Source organism: Aphelocoma coerulescens, chromosome 27 (genome assembly GCF_041296385.1).
Source record: "Aphelocoma coerulescens isolate FSJ_1873_10779 chromosome 27, UR_Acoe_1.0, whole genome shotgun sequence".
Taxonomy (NCBI): Eukaryota; Metazoa; Chordata; class Aves; order Passeriformes; family Corvidae; genus Aphelocoma; species Aphelocoma coerulescens.
In genome coordinates this window covers 3,478,794-3,493,869 of record NC_091040.1, presented here as the reverse complement: position 1 = coordinate 3,493,869, position 15,076 = coordinate 3,478,794, and the positions used below count along the sequence as shown (strand labels likewise).

At 43.6% G+C, this 15,076-nt stretch overlaps 1 protein-coding gene across 1 annotated transcript; it reads right to left on the bottom strand.

The window, feature by feature from the left end:
• Positions 1-514: 514 nt before the first annotated feature.
• Positions 515-14,775, bottom strand: DHX8 (DEAH-box helicase 8). The gene is made up of 23 exons (XM_068996231.1): positions 14,645-14,775; positions 14,174-14,259; positions 13,508-13,580; positions 13,076-13,161; positions 12,366-12,475; positions 11,948-12,259; positions 11,525-11,669; positions 10,701-10,904; positions 10,307-10,394; positions 9,946-10,043; positions 9,287-9,434; positions 8,783-8,964; positions 8,172-8,366; positions 7,780-7,965; positions 7,048-7,258; positions 6,549-6,730; positions 5,731-5,871; positions 5,301-5,456; positions 4,341-4,478; positions 3,792-3,920; positions 2,752-2,948; positions 2,424-2,603; positions 515-1,915 (listed from the first exon to the last, which is right to left on the bottom strand). Exons 1-23 carry the CDS (start codon positions 14,754-14,756, stop codon positions 1,696-1,698), a joined length of 3,579 nt encoding a protein of 1,192 aa, XP_068852332.1. The 5' UTR covers positions 14,757-14,775; the 3' UTR covers positions 515-1,695.
• Positions 14,776-15,076: the final 301 nt, after the last annotated feature.

Sequence of the window (15,076 nt, the reverse complement as noted above, 5' to 3'; positions counted from 1 at the left end):
CTCGTTTGCCTCTTCATTTGGGTAGAAGCATCTCTCTAACAGTTGGATCATAACACCCTCCCCAGCTCCACTGCCCATCTCTGGCCACCTTCAGCACCTCAATGTCTTTTTTGTAGTGAAGGGCCCAGAACTGGAGGCAGGATTTGAGACATGGCCCAGCACAGAGCCACACGATCTCTGGTGTAGCTGTAAACTCCTTCAGGCTTTGCTGTGCCTGCCTTCTTCAGAAGGAGCAGCTGCACAAACACATCACTGTGCATCCCAGCCTCTGCTTAGGGCGTTAATAACCATTCTCCTGGCCCCTAGGGAACTGTGGAAAGTATCAGGTGAGAAAGCAAAGCAGGAGGAAGGTGTCTCAGGGGAGTGTAGAAGCTGAAAGAGCTTGTGGCAGCTCAGTTCTTGCTGAGCTTTGGCTTTATGGTACCTCCATTTCCCTAATTAGCTTTAAGCATGTTTTGGAGGCACTCCCATTCCTGTCCTTTCTGCTTTGACTCTGTGAGTCCAAACCAACAAATTTCATAATTCCCTTTAATTTTATGATGATATAACATGAGGGAAAGCTCAGGACATTTAACAACATCCCTGCTCATCTTTGTACAGGTATTTCCAATATAGTTACTTTTCAGTGTGAACCATTCTTCAAATTCACTGTGTAAAACAACCAGTCAACCTAATTCTCTTCATTTCAACGATAATTTTAGCAAAAGAAAAAACAATAAGATTTCTCAGCTATGGAATCAAATAAGTTTCATCTGTTAGCAATTTAAAAAAATACAGATACTTTGGGCATGACAGCACACACTGGGTAGTCAACTTCTTTTTAAAACAAGAAACTGTTACACAATTTTTACAGACATTTTAGCTGTAAGAGCTCGTTCTATTACAAAAACCCAACAGCTGTAATGGCACCAAACATTGTAAGTGAAAATAAAGCACAGGTCACATTGTATAGAAGGCCTAAACATCTGTAACCACTTACATTTTCAGATGGAACTGTGCTCCAGAGGGGATGTGGTAACTACTGTTTGATAAACCCTTCAGCACCCAGGAGATGGGGATGAAGGGTAAGGCTTGCAGTCTGACCTGTGCCATTGTCCAAATATAACAGACATTCTAGCTGGGTTCCTAGAATTTTTCCTGCCTTATCCTAAAGCCAGAGATACTAAATATCTCAGCACAGATGGCTTAAATAAAAGACAAATAGTTACCCTGAATGGGAAAATGCATAAACTTGATAAAATAGAGAACAGGCTGCTCCCAAAAAAACAGTCACTGTTCAAGAACATAAGTAGAAACAAATCCCTTTTAGCAGGGTATAACCACAAACTATTCCAGCTTCTATTTGCTGGCCACTCAGAACAGTCAGGTTGGTGAAAAACCAGTTCTAAATCACTATTTCTTTTGTGTTGTTCAGCTCAGTACCCAGACTTCCAAGTCTTAGATTTTGTCTCTTAAAAGGGGAATCACTAAAGTGCTCCAGGACCCACTTCTGAGAGGCTGCAGTGGCCTGGGGAGCCGCAGCACATCTGTGCCACAGCTGGGGTGCCCCTTGAGCTCCTGTTCTGCCAAGGCTGACTACCTGCTCATTGCACAGGTGAGCTTCATGGGAATGTCTGCCTCCCAGGACGCTGGCAACAGTGCAAAAGTCCCAGTCCCACAAATATGAAACCAGCCAGAGTCCAGGGGAAGCCAAGCTCATCGCCGCCGGAACGCGCGCGATATCCTCCAGGCATTGGGCTCCTCGTAGCGGTTGTAGAGGGGCTCCAGCCTCTGCTGCTTCTTCTGCTTGCTCAGCTTGGTTGGATCAGAAACCTTGAAGAAAGCTGGTGCAAACTCCACCAGCCAGCGAGGATCGATGGTGGTCACCTCACGCATGTATTCCTTGGTGGTCAGCACCAGTTCGTGATACACCACCCTGCACAAGGGGACAGCAAGTCTGGAAATCAGGTTTTTCAAACAAGAAGAGACAAGACAAAGGCTGGAGTAGCTAAGCTTGCTGCTCCTCTATCTCCTTCAGCATCAGGCTCCCTTTAAGGACCAGTGCAGGCTCCAGAAGAGCTATCCCTATTTTCCCCCTCCTACTTCACAACTACTCTTCAGCACAGAATTCCTTCATTCCATTTAAAATAATCCTCTCTCCCTCTTCAACACTCTGTTTTAAGCTCACTTCCACAAAAAACAAACACACAACTACAACTTCAGGCCTGGCCTTGGCTCCAAAAGTCAGTCTCATCTCTGCACAGGCACTAAGTTTAGCAGCAGAAAGAGACAAAAGTAGACTTGAAACTTTCCTCACTCTGCTCATTGCTAAGAAATCAGCAGCCTCTGCTCAGATCCGTACTCCACAAACAGTGCACACCACAACTTCCCCTGTTACAGTGTCTGAAGGGAAACAGGAATTTCCATGCTATTGCCTTCCTTACCATTCTGGCTGCCTGTTGAAGAGGGCACTGGATGGGTGGATATAGACCACCTGCTGGTCAATGAGTGTCCGATAACCTTCCTGGGGATCCTTCTTTGCTGCATTCCGGAAGAAACCACTACATATGGCCTTCTGGACACGAACTGTTGCCTTCCCACAGGATACCACATCCAGCTTATGCCTGCCAGACAAGAGTTAGAGAGAAAAAGGTTAGAGCTCTCCACATTTGGATGCAACTACCAAGATCAGTTCAGCAAATTTTCTTTAGCTGTTACAGTGTAAGAACAGTAAGAAACAAAGTCAGTGCTTGTCCTCCTTGACATGCTCACCTGTCCATAATGCCCAACATCTGCTTGCGAATGTCCTGTGCCCGGCGTAAGGATCGGGCCTGGATAAAATTCTCATAGCACCAGGGATTTGAAAATTTATTATTCTTCCAGGAATTGTACACAGCCAGCAGGGTGAGGTGGTCACCTTCTGTTTGATGGAACTTAGCTTTCTTTTGATCAGCAAGTGCTTGTTTATCCTAACACATAAAACACACATCAATCAGATATCCACATTGTAGAGAAAATCCCTGGACAATACAAATGACACAGGCTCCTTGTCATTCATAGCATGACATTTTAAACCTATCATGAAACAGATGATGCAAGATTAAGACAACACAAAACGTTTTATTTAATTTCAGTCCCTATTTTTGAAAGAACACATGGCAAATAAATGTAAAGTAAATGGCTCATTTATCCTGCAGGAAGCACATGCCCACACTGAACTAGTCGTTTTCTTACTGCTCTAGAAATAACTTGTTACTCATCAAGAAATGTGCTGAAGCAGTAGGTTTGAGCCTGGTGATCCACAAACCTCTCTCCACTTCTCCCACCTGCACATAAGAATCAATCAAATACTGCAGCTACATAGATCAAAACTGAAGTTAACAGACTGCCCTGCAGAGGTAATGGATCCAACACAAAACTGACCCCACCACAGCAGTGTCTGCTGCTTACTGACTTAAAAGAAAGCAGCACAGGATAGAGGTGCCATGAAGAAATACTTTCTGTGTATCTGAAAATGCAAAGGCAATCTGAACTCCAGAGCTGGGACTGACTTGGTTTAGGCTGTGCTTACTGGGAAATGCAAGAGCAATTGTAAGACTTTTCACTTCAACCTTCCCATCTGCAAAGAAACTACTGACACCACAGCTACAGGCCCTTAAATGAAAAGGAACATCAGAGAGGTAATGCACAAGCACATGGCCTGACCAAACTACAGGTTTCTTTTGGCAAATATGCTCACTTTTAACCCCTGAGGCATTCACACCAAACCCATCCAGACTGTAACACTGCTGCCTCTTGGCTCAGTTCCTCACCTTGGGCCTGTAGAATACATTCTGCACTGACAGCATGGAGACAATTGTCAGCATCTCCTCACTGCATCCCAGATGTACAGACATGATCAACATCTTACACAGCATAGGCTCCAAGGGGAATTCTGCCATCTGCAAGAAACACATTTCAAGGCATACAGTAAAAAATTTTGAGTCTTCTCAGTGCAAAAGAAAGCAATGCCCTTTCTTGCATATTTACTTTCCAAAGAGGTGTGCTTGACCCAGAATAACTTTACTCAACATGAAGCAAATTATTTGTCTGTATTCACTATCAGAAGAATATCCCAATACTTACAGGAAATTTTTTGGACATGAATAAATGTAAACTTATGAATAAGGAGAAACGCTAGTTGCTCCTTAAAAAGCAGAAGTTATGTAACTGTGGTAAATGAAAAGCTACCAATAAAACACAAGAGAATAACAGCAAAAAAAAATCAACAATGCTAGGCAAGGCCTGCTATGACTGCTCTCATGTCATTTCCTAAATATTGGCAACCCAGGCAGTGGCAAGAGGTATTTTATTTTGCCTACCCTGCGCCCAAGTCGAGTGAGCAGTCCCTCATCATCCAGAGCTCCCAGGGTGTAGAGCTGCTCCATGGCAGTTATGAGAGTTTCCATGGGGGGAGCATCCATGAAGTCAAAAGACAGCAAATCATTGATGCCCATAGCCTGGGAGGGATTGGAGAAAAGCCAAGTTAAAACACTGAGGAGGAAGACAACAAACTCCAGCCAGAGATATAACGCCAAACAGTGAGGGACTACAAAACTTGAAGCAACCCTAGCCTCACATCCTTATCCTGACTGCAGGTGCAGTCACAAACACACAGCTGCCTTCCCTGCACTTGAAATAATGAGCACTGGCCCATGGCACTCATGCACTACTCAACTTTCTAGTCTGTTCCTTTGGTACTGTTCCACATGCTACTCAAGCAAGAAGATTCAGTTGAGGAGAAACACAGACTAAATGCTGCTTTTGAGGACTTCTGTCTTGTAAAGCAGTGTGGCCTGACAGCTCCACAGGGCGTTAAATATGTTCCCAGAAAGGGGAATGGCAGCAGCTTTCCCAGCTGTGATGGGGTTAATCCAGTTCACAGACTTCCAGAGGGATGGAACACACTTAGACATGCCCAAGTTTGCAACTCTAAACCCACTCTGAAACAATTTGTCTCATCTGTTAACATTATAAATGTACCCTACTTCGGAAATGCTACTGCTCTTGAGATTTCTGTTTCTCCTACCTCCTGCAACTAACTGTTGTGTGCAGCTGAAACTCACAATTTAGGTGGATACCCAACAGAATAACCCTCAGCAGAAAAACACAGGAGCAAGCCCCGTGCCTGAGAATTGCTTTTGTTGAAGTCTCCCATCCAAATACCTCTGTTCACTAGAAGGATCTGAAATTAGAGCACTGCTTCCCGAGACTCAAAGACAGAGACTCATTTATTGAAACACTTATCATGCTGGCTTGCTGCAAGCTGGTGAAATACCTACCTTCAGGGAAAGCACTGTACTGGCCAAATTTGTTCTCTGGATTTCAGGCACATTGGTGGTTAGCATCTCATCTCGATATGCACGTTCTGTGTATAACCTGTAGCATTTTCCTGGGCCCGTTCTCCCAGCCCTTCCTGCACGCTGCTTGGCTTGAGCCTAAAAACAACAAGGCATCTCAGCGAACAGGTACAAACTGGAACAGGTGAAAACAAGTAAAATAAAATGATTATTCACAGTTTTACTTGTATTGATAGAAGGGTTTTCAATTCAACACAGGAAAGTATGTATTCCGTAGGCACAGCCCCAAGGAGTCTCGTGGAGCTATCAAAAATGTGGTTTTATCAGGACCTCATTCTGCTCACATGTGCTTGGATGCCACATTGACAAGATACACAACACCCATGGAGAGAGCCAAACACAGAGTATCTACCTGTGAAATCGGTGTCACCACCAGCTGGTCAATTCCAGTCTTGGAGTTATAAACTTTCTGCTTCACAAAGCCAGGATCGACCACATAGTATATCCCATCAATAGTCAAAGATGTCTCTGCAATGTTGGTGGCAATGACAACCTGCAAATCACAGTCTGAGTCAACACCAGTTCTGTGTCAGGCTGCCAAGCCAACCCCACCACTCAACTTCATGCATTGGTGTCATACGAGCAGTTTGTTATAAATGCAACCACTGTCACTTAATGTTGAAAGGGGAAGTGTGGTCACAGAGAACACAAGGAGATGTTATCTACAAAGGCAGACAGGTTTTAAGTATCTGCCTTTGTTTAAAGTTGGGGCAAAAAGGGAAAAGAGCGTGATAAAATCCACACTTAAAAGCAAGAGAAAGCTTGTAAGCAAACTGCACTGACTTCAGGGAGATTTTTTACCTATCACTCAGACACAGCCTGTATTTACAGAAAAATCCTCCTGAGATTGCATTCCTGTAGATATTCACTAGCTGCTTGATAGGAAATTTACCTCCTTCCAACAGGAACTGCATTTAGATTTTTAGATTAACTGAAATTAATATCCTTTAAAGACAGCATTAAATAACACACCAAGAACAGAGGTTTGCTACACCAGATGTTTTGATACATGTTTTGAAATGCTTAGATAACTTGATACATGTACAACCAAAAATATGCTCTAAGCAGTAAATCATCTTTTCTCCAAAAACTGTATCCTTTCAGCAGTGCAATACACCCCACAATTAAAATGGAACAGCAGAAGATGAAGGAGCACACAGATGAAATTACCTTTCTGCTCCCTGGTGGGGCTGGGTCAAAGATCCTGGTCTGCATTTCACTGGGTAAAGCTGAATATACTGGTAGGATAATTAACTCTGGAACATCAGGTCCTAGAGATTTCATCCTTTCATAGAGGATTTCACAGGCAGTGTCAATCTCTTCCTGGCCAGTTAGAAAGACCAAAATGTCACCTATACAGGAAGTAAATTAAAACATTCACAAAATCAATTCTGTTTAGTAAAACTCCTGGGTATTTCCATTCCATATCTTTTCCATTGATGAGGATCCCCAACTTTTGCTAGCCCCTCAGCAGCAACTCTTAGCCAAAAGCAACATACTTCAGTCTTTCACCCAACTTTATCAGCATTTTAGTTACTGTATCTGCAAACAAGAAAGAATAGTCCTGACAGCATTTTGCTCACATTACTAACATGACCCATGACTTACAGAAAGACCTTACTCAGAGGTCCTTAAATCACCAATAACCCAAAGACCATTCTCTCCTCACCTGGTGGCTCTGTTAAATGGATCTGCATTACTGTAATCAGACTGGCATCCAAATAATCTGTCTCTGGCTCTTTTGTGTACAGAATTTCTACTGGGTATGTTCTGCCAGGAATTGTGAAGATTGGTGCTTCATAGAAATACTGAGAGAACTTCACAGCATCCAGCGTTGCTGACGTCACTATCAGCTTCATGTCCTGCCGCTTCTGCACTGTCTGGAGGAGGACAAAGTTCTCAAGTCATTTATTGCCTTTGGAACTACTAACATATGGCACTTGATTAAAGCCAGAGAAATACAACCAGTAACACAAGGTGTTTTAAAGGCTGAGTAGAGGGGCAGCTCATCCCAGCACCCAGAATTTCAGGAAATTGACCACTTGAGGTCCCATGTGAAGCCTCCCTTAGCAGTACTATCACAAGAAAGCTTTTGGCTTTTCAGAGAAGGATGAGGAAAACAAGAACACTATCCTGCTCATCCACCATTATGAACATCCAGGATGGCCAATTCTCGTTGTTTCTGCTGCATTTTGCTTGCTCTGCCTTCACACAGAGGCTCATTTCACCAAGATTCAGCCCACAAAAGCTTAAGAGCATTTGCTCTGCAGAAGAGACTCTTGAAGCACCTGTATGAACCTGACCTGGGTGATTTCACCTTTGCCTGTGCTCTCCTACCCACACAGAGGACACTGAAGCAATCAGCAATCAATCACTGATCAAAAATCCAATGCCACATTACCTTCTTCAGGAGCCCAAAGAGCACATCTGTGTGTATGGTCCTCTCATGGGCTTCATCCAGCATGATAATGGCATACTGGGTCAGATCTGGATCTATCAAGCACTCCCTCAGTAACATCCCATCTGTCATGTATTTGATGACAGTTTCAGGGCTGGTGCAGTCTTCAAACCGAATGGTGTAGCCAACCTGGAAAGGAAGAGTTGCACAGGAACAGAAGTTACACAATTATCAGCCTCATTAACTCCCAGTTTGATTATTCCACAAACTCACTTTACAGCCTACAAGGGAACAGACACATGACACATGGACACACAAGAAAACTAGCTTCAGTACTAGTCTTTCCTACTTTTCCTCATGCTTATTTTGGCATGTTCTTCAACATGGAAATTCACCTCTTGTCCCAAGCAGCAACCAAATTCCTCTGACACCCTCTTTGCAACAGACATGGCAGCCACTCTGCGAGGCTGAGTACATCCAATCTTTCCTCTCGAGGTGTATCCTGCCTCAGCCAGGTATTGGGTAATCTGTGTTGTTTTCCCAGATCCTGTCTCTCCAATAACAATCAGAATCTGGTTGTCATGCACAGCCTAGAAAAGGTCAGAAAACGTACACTTGTCAAAATTTTTTAAAAAATCAAAACAAACCAAACAAATTCAGCATGGTTTATCTAGGACTAGATTGAACACCTACTGCTCTTGCTTCAGTTGACCCAGACCAAAAATCATTTAAGTATTCCTACTGCTCAAGTCAGCAACCTGTTTAACTGCTCAGCTGACTTATCCCTTGCCCATATGATCCTGGTATCAATTCTGACTTATATCAGTAAGCATCTGGAACTTTATTAAAGTATACACATATATATAATACTTTAAAATACATACTGTGCACTAAAGCTCTGCACTTAAAATTATCAGCTGACTTTCACCTGTCAAAAAGCTAAACCAAGACTATATATTTTAAATTAATGCTTGCTCAAACCAGAATGCCTTTTCAGGAGTCTTACTTGTATCAGCTGCTCCTTCAGTCTGAAGATTGGGAGACTCTCTCTCTGTTCAATGATGGAAAGCTGGGTCTTCTTACCATAAGAAGCTTTGTTGCCACCAAATGCATGTTTCTTCCACTCTGGGATATCATTTGGCATCATCCCAATACCTCGCATGTTTGCAGCTATTTGTCTTCCATCCACTAGAAAAGAAACAATTTCACCATTACATCCAGGTTCACACAGCACAGACCCTGGTGATCCTGCTCCAACTGCTCCATCATCCAGGCTTTCTATTCCATATGTGTAAACGTTTTTTAAGTTCCTACGTGTATAGGATACATTACACCATCACAGGATATACCTGTACACTTTCCTTGACATTCCTATTTCCATTTCAGTGGAAAAGCATTTCCTCTTTGACTCACTTTTAAAGTGTGGCAGACAAACACAGTATCAAGACATTTCTCCTGGGTTGCTTCAACTAACACAAAAAAGGCACAGTTTACCTGTGCTCAGACATACCATCAGGGAGAGGATCCACCCAGTGTGTGTTGAGGCCCATGGGGATAGAATCCATCTCTGCTTCTCTCTGGGCTTGTTTAAGTTCTCGCCTCTCTTTAGCTAAAGCACTTTGCATCATTGCAGCCTGGGACAAGGAACCATCTGGATTCTGGAAAGCAAGAAGAAAAGACTTCAAGCACCACCATTCCTTCAATTATCCTTCTGTTGTCACTGTCCTTTAGAAGCATCTTCTGAAGATGCTTTAAAAAAAGTTTAATTTTGTTTATTAGATTTCTAGGATATTTCCATTAGGCTAGCCTCATGAACTTTCATGGTCATAACTAATATGGAGCATCCTTACAGTGCCCAGTCAGAAGGATTATGAGCACAACCAATGAAAAGTATTTCTCTACTACCTTCTACTTTCAAAAGATAAGAAAAAGCAGAACAGAGAAAGTATGTTCTAACACACTTATGTGAAATGGCATTTCAGTTCCATTATTCCACTTGACAGTCACCAGGTAAGTTAGAACCCAGCTTTACTAGGAAGGAGCTTCAGTTCAGTGGTTATGTTTTTCAGGGCTCTCAGTAATGTGCAGGTGGGAAAGTGGTTGTTAAATTCCCCAAATATTTATTTAATTAAATCAAGTACATTGGTTTTGGCCCTGGAAGTCTCTTACCTTTACTATTTTAATGGGACTCATATCCATGCTCTGTTTAGTGTGACCTCGAAGAAACGGTGGCTCTTCTTCAACTAGCTCAATCTCAAGATCTTCATCTAAAATCCACAAGTGACAATTGTTATAAAAAAGTTAAACACCTTTCAGGTACATAAAAGTGCCTCTTCAAGTAAAAATGCACAGACAGGGCACATCGAAATGCCACTAATAACACAGCCAGAGGAACCCTAGTTCCAAATGTACAAGATGACAGCAAATTGTGAGATCCTTTATAGTTACTTCTATCATCAATATCTTTTTGAATCAAAATACATCCAGAAAGACAAGGAATTACAACAATAAGATTACTGGGAAATATTACCTTCTTCATCATCAACTTTAGGAAGAATCCCAGTCTCCTCATCAAAGTCAGGAAACTCTTCCTTGGAAAGCACATTAGCTGCAATCATCTGGGAACAGAATAAATACAACATGAGTATGTCCCCATGAACAAACACAACTCATGCCTATGACTCAGTTCTAACACCTAACAAAGGAATGGTCCTATATCCTGGCACACCTGTCCCCAGGTCATCCAGGCTCTGACCAAACAGTCCTTTTGTTATTCCAAATAGCACCAGAACAGTCCCAAATCAGCAATTCAGAGTTAAGGAGTAAGTTACACAATCGATGAATCCAAGAGCTGTATTCTAGCTCATGAAACTCCCTGGCAACTTTATTGGCTGACATCCTATTTCCCTGAATGCAACACAGACCTGTTTTATTTCCCATTTCTCTGGGTCTGAAATGCGGGTGAGGCGTTTCCGTTCCAGGCTGTCGTCCTCCACCTCGGGGGCGTTCACCAGGGACAAGTGACTGGGTCTGTCTGGGTTCCTCATGGAGGTCTCCTCATTGATTTCTCCAACCAGGTTCCTTCTGCGGTTTGGGTTCAAGTCTTCCCCAGTGTCTTGATCAACATCCTGCATTAAATTGATTGATTAATCAATCAGCTCTACACTTTTCCTCATCTATTAACTCTGGTGCTTTCTAATGGCAGTAACAGCCCATTCACAGAAAATGCTGGTTTTGTAGGCTTTTTATTTTTTTCCAGCTGACACTGCTGGGTAAGAACATCCTCAGGGCATGGAATGCTCTACTCTGTCCTTGCCATTGTAGTGATTTAGTTTAAAATTAGAATTTTCTCTCCTACTGTCTTGGGGTGACCTTATGATGTGTATCCCATATCGCTGCCTATGCCCAGAAATTAATTTTTGTGCCTTTCTATGCCTCTAAACTGAGCCTGAGAGGGGGAAGGAAGGAAGAAAAGGAGAAAGAAGGAGAAAAAGGAAGACAAATAGCAACAGCTTGAGGTTTGCCTTGCCTTGCCTCTTTGCTATCATGTCAAGCCAATAAATTGTTAGGAACACTACATCAAAACTAAGAACCTAGAGAAAACAAGTAAAAAGTAATAGGCCACTTAAATACAGAACAGTAACTCAGTTTTTAACTCCCACTTGAACGGTTATGTGTAAGTTTCCATCAAAAAGAGTAAAAAATAGCAAAAAGAGGCATAATTTTAAGCATTTTAGCACCTCTGTACCTTCATGCTCAGGCTGGTTTTGGATCCCGTAAAGGATAACACTTTGACTTTCACTCTTTGTCCTTTGCTCACAACATCAGCAACATTGGCAACCCGTCCTTCTCTTCGCAGCTCTGAGATGTGGACCAAGCCTTCCCAACGTTTCCTGGGGAAGAAACAGAGGGGCATGAGAGGGGCACATTATTACACTGACAGTCCTTCAGATCACTCAGAATCTAGATTAAAATATTTTGTTGTCCGCTGATTGTGTGTGTTCACAAACTGGTTTTGAGAATTTTAGAATTCTCCACTACCAAATTTGTTTTTCCTGGAACAGTCCTTCAAAGCCCAGCACACCTTCTGGTAGCCTTATCTTTAAGGTACCAGCAGAAAAGAGAACTCAGCTGAAATAGTACCACATCTATTGTGGACATCAGAAGGTACCTTAGTCCTTCCAGCTGCACAAAGCATCCAAACTGCATTATACTCGTGACTTTGCCGTTGTAGATGTCTCCGATGGAAGGCTCCTCAGCTGGCGGACGGTCTACGTGCTTGTCTCTCCACCTCTCATGGCTCTTCTCACTGTACTTTTCTCGATCCCTGCGGTCCTTACTGGGACTCCAACTTCTGCTCCTTGACCGGTATCTGGATTTTCCCCTGTTCTTATCCCAAGTCCTGGAACGAGACCTGGAGCGAGACCTGTGCCTTCGCTTCCTGTCCCTGCTACGACTTCGGCTCCTCTTCCTTTTCTTCGCCCTAACAAACAAATATTACATCTTTGCACTGAATTGCCACCTCAGAACAGAGTGAGCAGGCAATGACAGCAGCCAAGACCTTCCCCCCACACATACCAGGCACCTACCGATGGTCACTGCTCCTCTGCTTGCCCTGCCTGTCTGCACTCGGCATCAGAGCTTCGAGTTCTTTCAGGGCGTCAGCTGCCACTTTCACATCATCTTCATCCAGCATATTCTGCAAGAACAGAAAACTGTCCTGCAAAAGGGCTGATAAAAAGCCTGTCACAAAGAATTAATCTACAGAATGATCATCATATGTGTATCTATTTACAAAGAATGCGAGATAAAAAAAGATATAGTAAGATATATAAGACTCAATATGTGATATAGAAAAAAAGTAATAAAGCTCTCTCCCTGTTTGGCCACAATAGTGAGACAACTCTGCTTTTATACAAAGGAAAGTTCCATCTCAATGCCCCAAATTATTACAGAAATATAAAATGCAAGTACCTCATAGTATCTAAATAGACAAAATTTTCAACTAATTTATAACATATCATTACTTTGAACATTACATAAGGAAGGCCAGACTGCAAATTTCATGTCACAAGAGTCTCATCTTCCACATACTCTGCAGAACAGTATCAACATGGCAATTGCTAACAGCTATTCTTTGCAACAATGTGTAGTAACACCAGCCTTATACCTTTTCCACAGTTCATTTCTCATAGTTCACATTTATCCATGCATTAGACAGAGAAAAAAGGTTGAAACTAACTGGGAAAAAAAATAGTTTTCACACAGTCACAAAAGAAATCTGAAATGACCACCTTACCCTGATGTTGGGGTTGTCTGGCCTGCAAAGGGCTGGATACAATTCCCTCAACTTTTCTTTCTCTGACTTGGGTTTGACAACTGCCTCTGATTTTGAGATATTAAAAAAAAAAGGAAACCACAATGAAACACAAAACTTAGAAGTGCTACAACACTTCACTCTTGACTTTTCTATTAACTGAATATAAAGCTTAATTTTCATCTGAATGAAAAGGTCGATACAGCTTTTACAGAGATTCAGTTCAAGGAATACTGTGTTACCTTCCTTCAAATAAAACTCTGATTATTAGTGAATATGTGAAAGACTGAATACTCTGAGCAGTACCCTCAGAACAACAACAGCAGGATGCATGGTGCAATAGGATTTGCCTTACAAGACTAAAACAGTAACTGCATCAACCCCAGCAAACACTGAGCCAGTGGCTCCACGTACCTTTGCTCGTAGAAGGTTTTGGTGGAGGCCGCATTGTCTGTATGAGACGTAGCAAGTTACTAATGAGGGAATCCTGAAAAAATTAATAAAATACTTTAAGAATGACTGCAATACTTTCATTGTTAGAATGCACAAGTGAGGGTTTATTCGCAGGACAAAAAAACCCTCAATTCCTAAGATGCAGGTTGATTTTTAGAAACAGTCACTGGGCTTTCTGTACATCCTAAAAAGGCGTAAGTTGAAGCTGAAAATAATTATGATAATTTCATCTAAGAGACTTTTCTGTTAATCATTTTTAATCACCTATTTAATCCAACTACAGTTATTTCTGAGGAATCGATAAACACAGCATATAAGCATCATAAGAAGACCTATGACAGCATTTGCCTTCATGAAAAGTTGTTTCTTCCACATTTTATATGCTCAGCATAACAATAAGTAGTTTGGGTCCTCAGGAAGATACTTTTGACAGAATACAAAAGTTTTTAAAAAAATGAGGGAGGGGGAAGCAGGGGAGACAGGAATATCAGAAGCTGATTAGTATATAGTTTTCCAAGCAAAGAAAACCAATAATCACTCCTCACAACTCTCTCTTTAAAAACAGAACGCTCTATAAGATATACTACAACAAAAAGAATACACAAACAACGTCCAGGTCTCACTTACAGTGAACTCAGCACCATTCTTCAGAAGAATTGCTTTAAATGTGTCAAACGTGGTATTTTTCTCGGCAAGGCTTATCACAAACTCGGCTGTGAGGAAAAAGCATAAAGTGAATTAAAAGAACGAAGTAAAAAGCAGGGTAAGGACCGCAGGTGGGGACAGAAGCTGCTGTGGCAGCGCGGGGTGCAGCCAGGCCCCTGTGCCTGCTGCGGGCCCGCGGGAGCTTCTCCTCAGCTCCCCCCGTGGGAGCCCAGACCGAAGCGTTCCCTCAGGCTCACGACAAGTTTTTTGGGTTTTTTTTGAAGAAGAATAATCCGCTTTATCGTCTAAATTCGAAAAGCACCTTCACAAAATGCGCGCGGCCCCACGGAAAGGGCTACAAGGGCCCTCCCCAAGCTGCCGGCCGGCCGGGAACGCGATACCCACCGGCCGCCGTGCGCGGAGGCACCCAAAGGCCGCGCCCGCCCCGCTTACCCAGGTCCTTGTCGTTGATGCCCAGGTGATTGTCGAGCTCGGTGCAGACCTTGGAGACCAGCGACAGATACTCGAGCTTGGCGAGCTCGTCCGCGGCCGCCAGCTCCGCCATGGCCGCGTCCGGGGCGCGCCGGAAGCGGCGCCGTGACGGGACCGGGGGCGGGGCCGCGGCAGGGACAGGGACAGGGACGGGGACAGGGACACCCGGCGGGACCGGCAGTGGGCGGGGCGGGGCCGCGGCAGGGACAGGGACGGGGACGGGGACAGGGACACCCGGCGGGACCGGCAGTGAGCGGGGCGGGGCCGCGGCAGGGACAGGGACAGGGACGGGGACACCCGGCGGGACCGGCAGCGGGCAGCGGGCGGGGCGGGGCCGCGGCAGGGACACGGACACGGACACCCAGCGGGACCGGCCCGCAGCGGGCGGGCTTT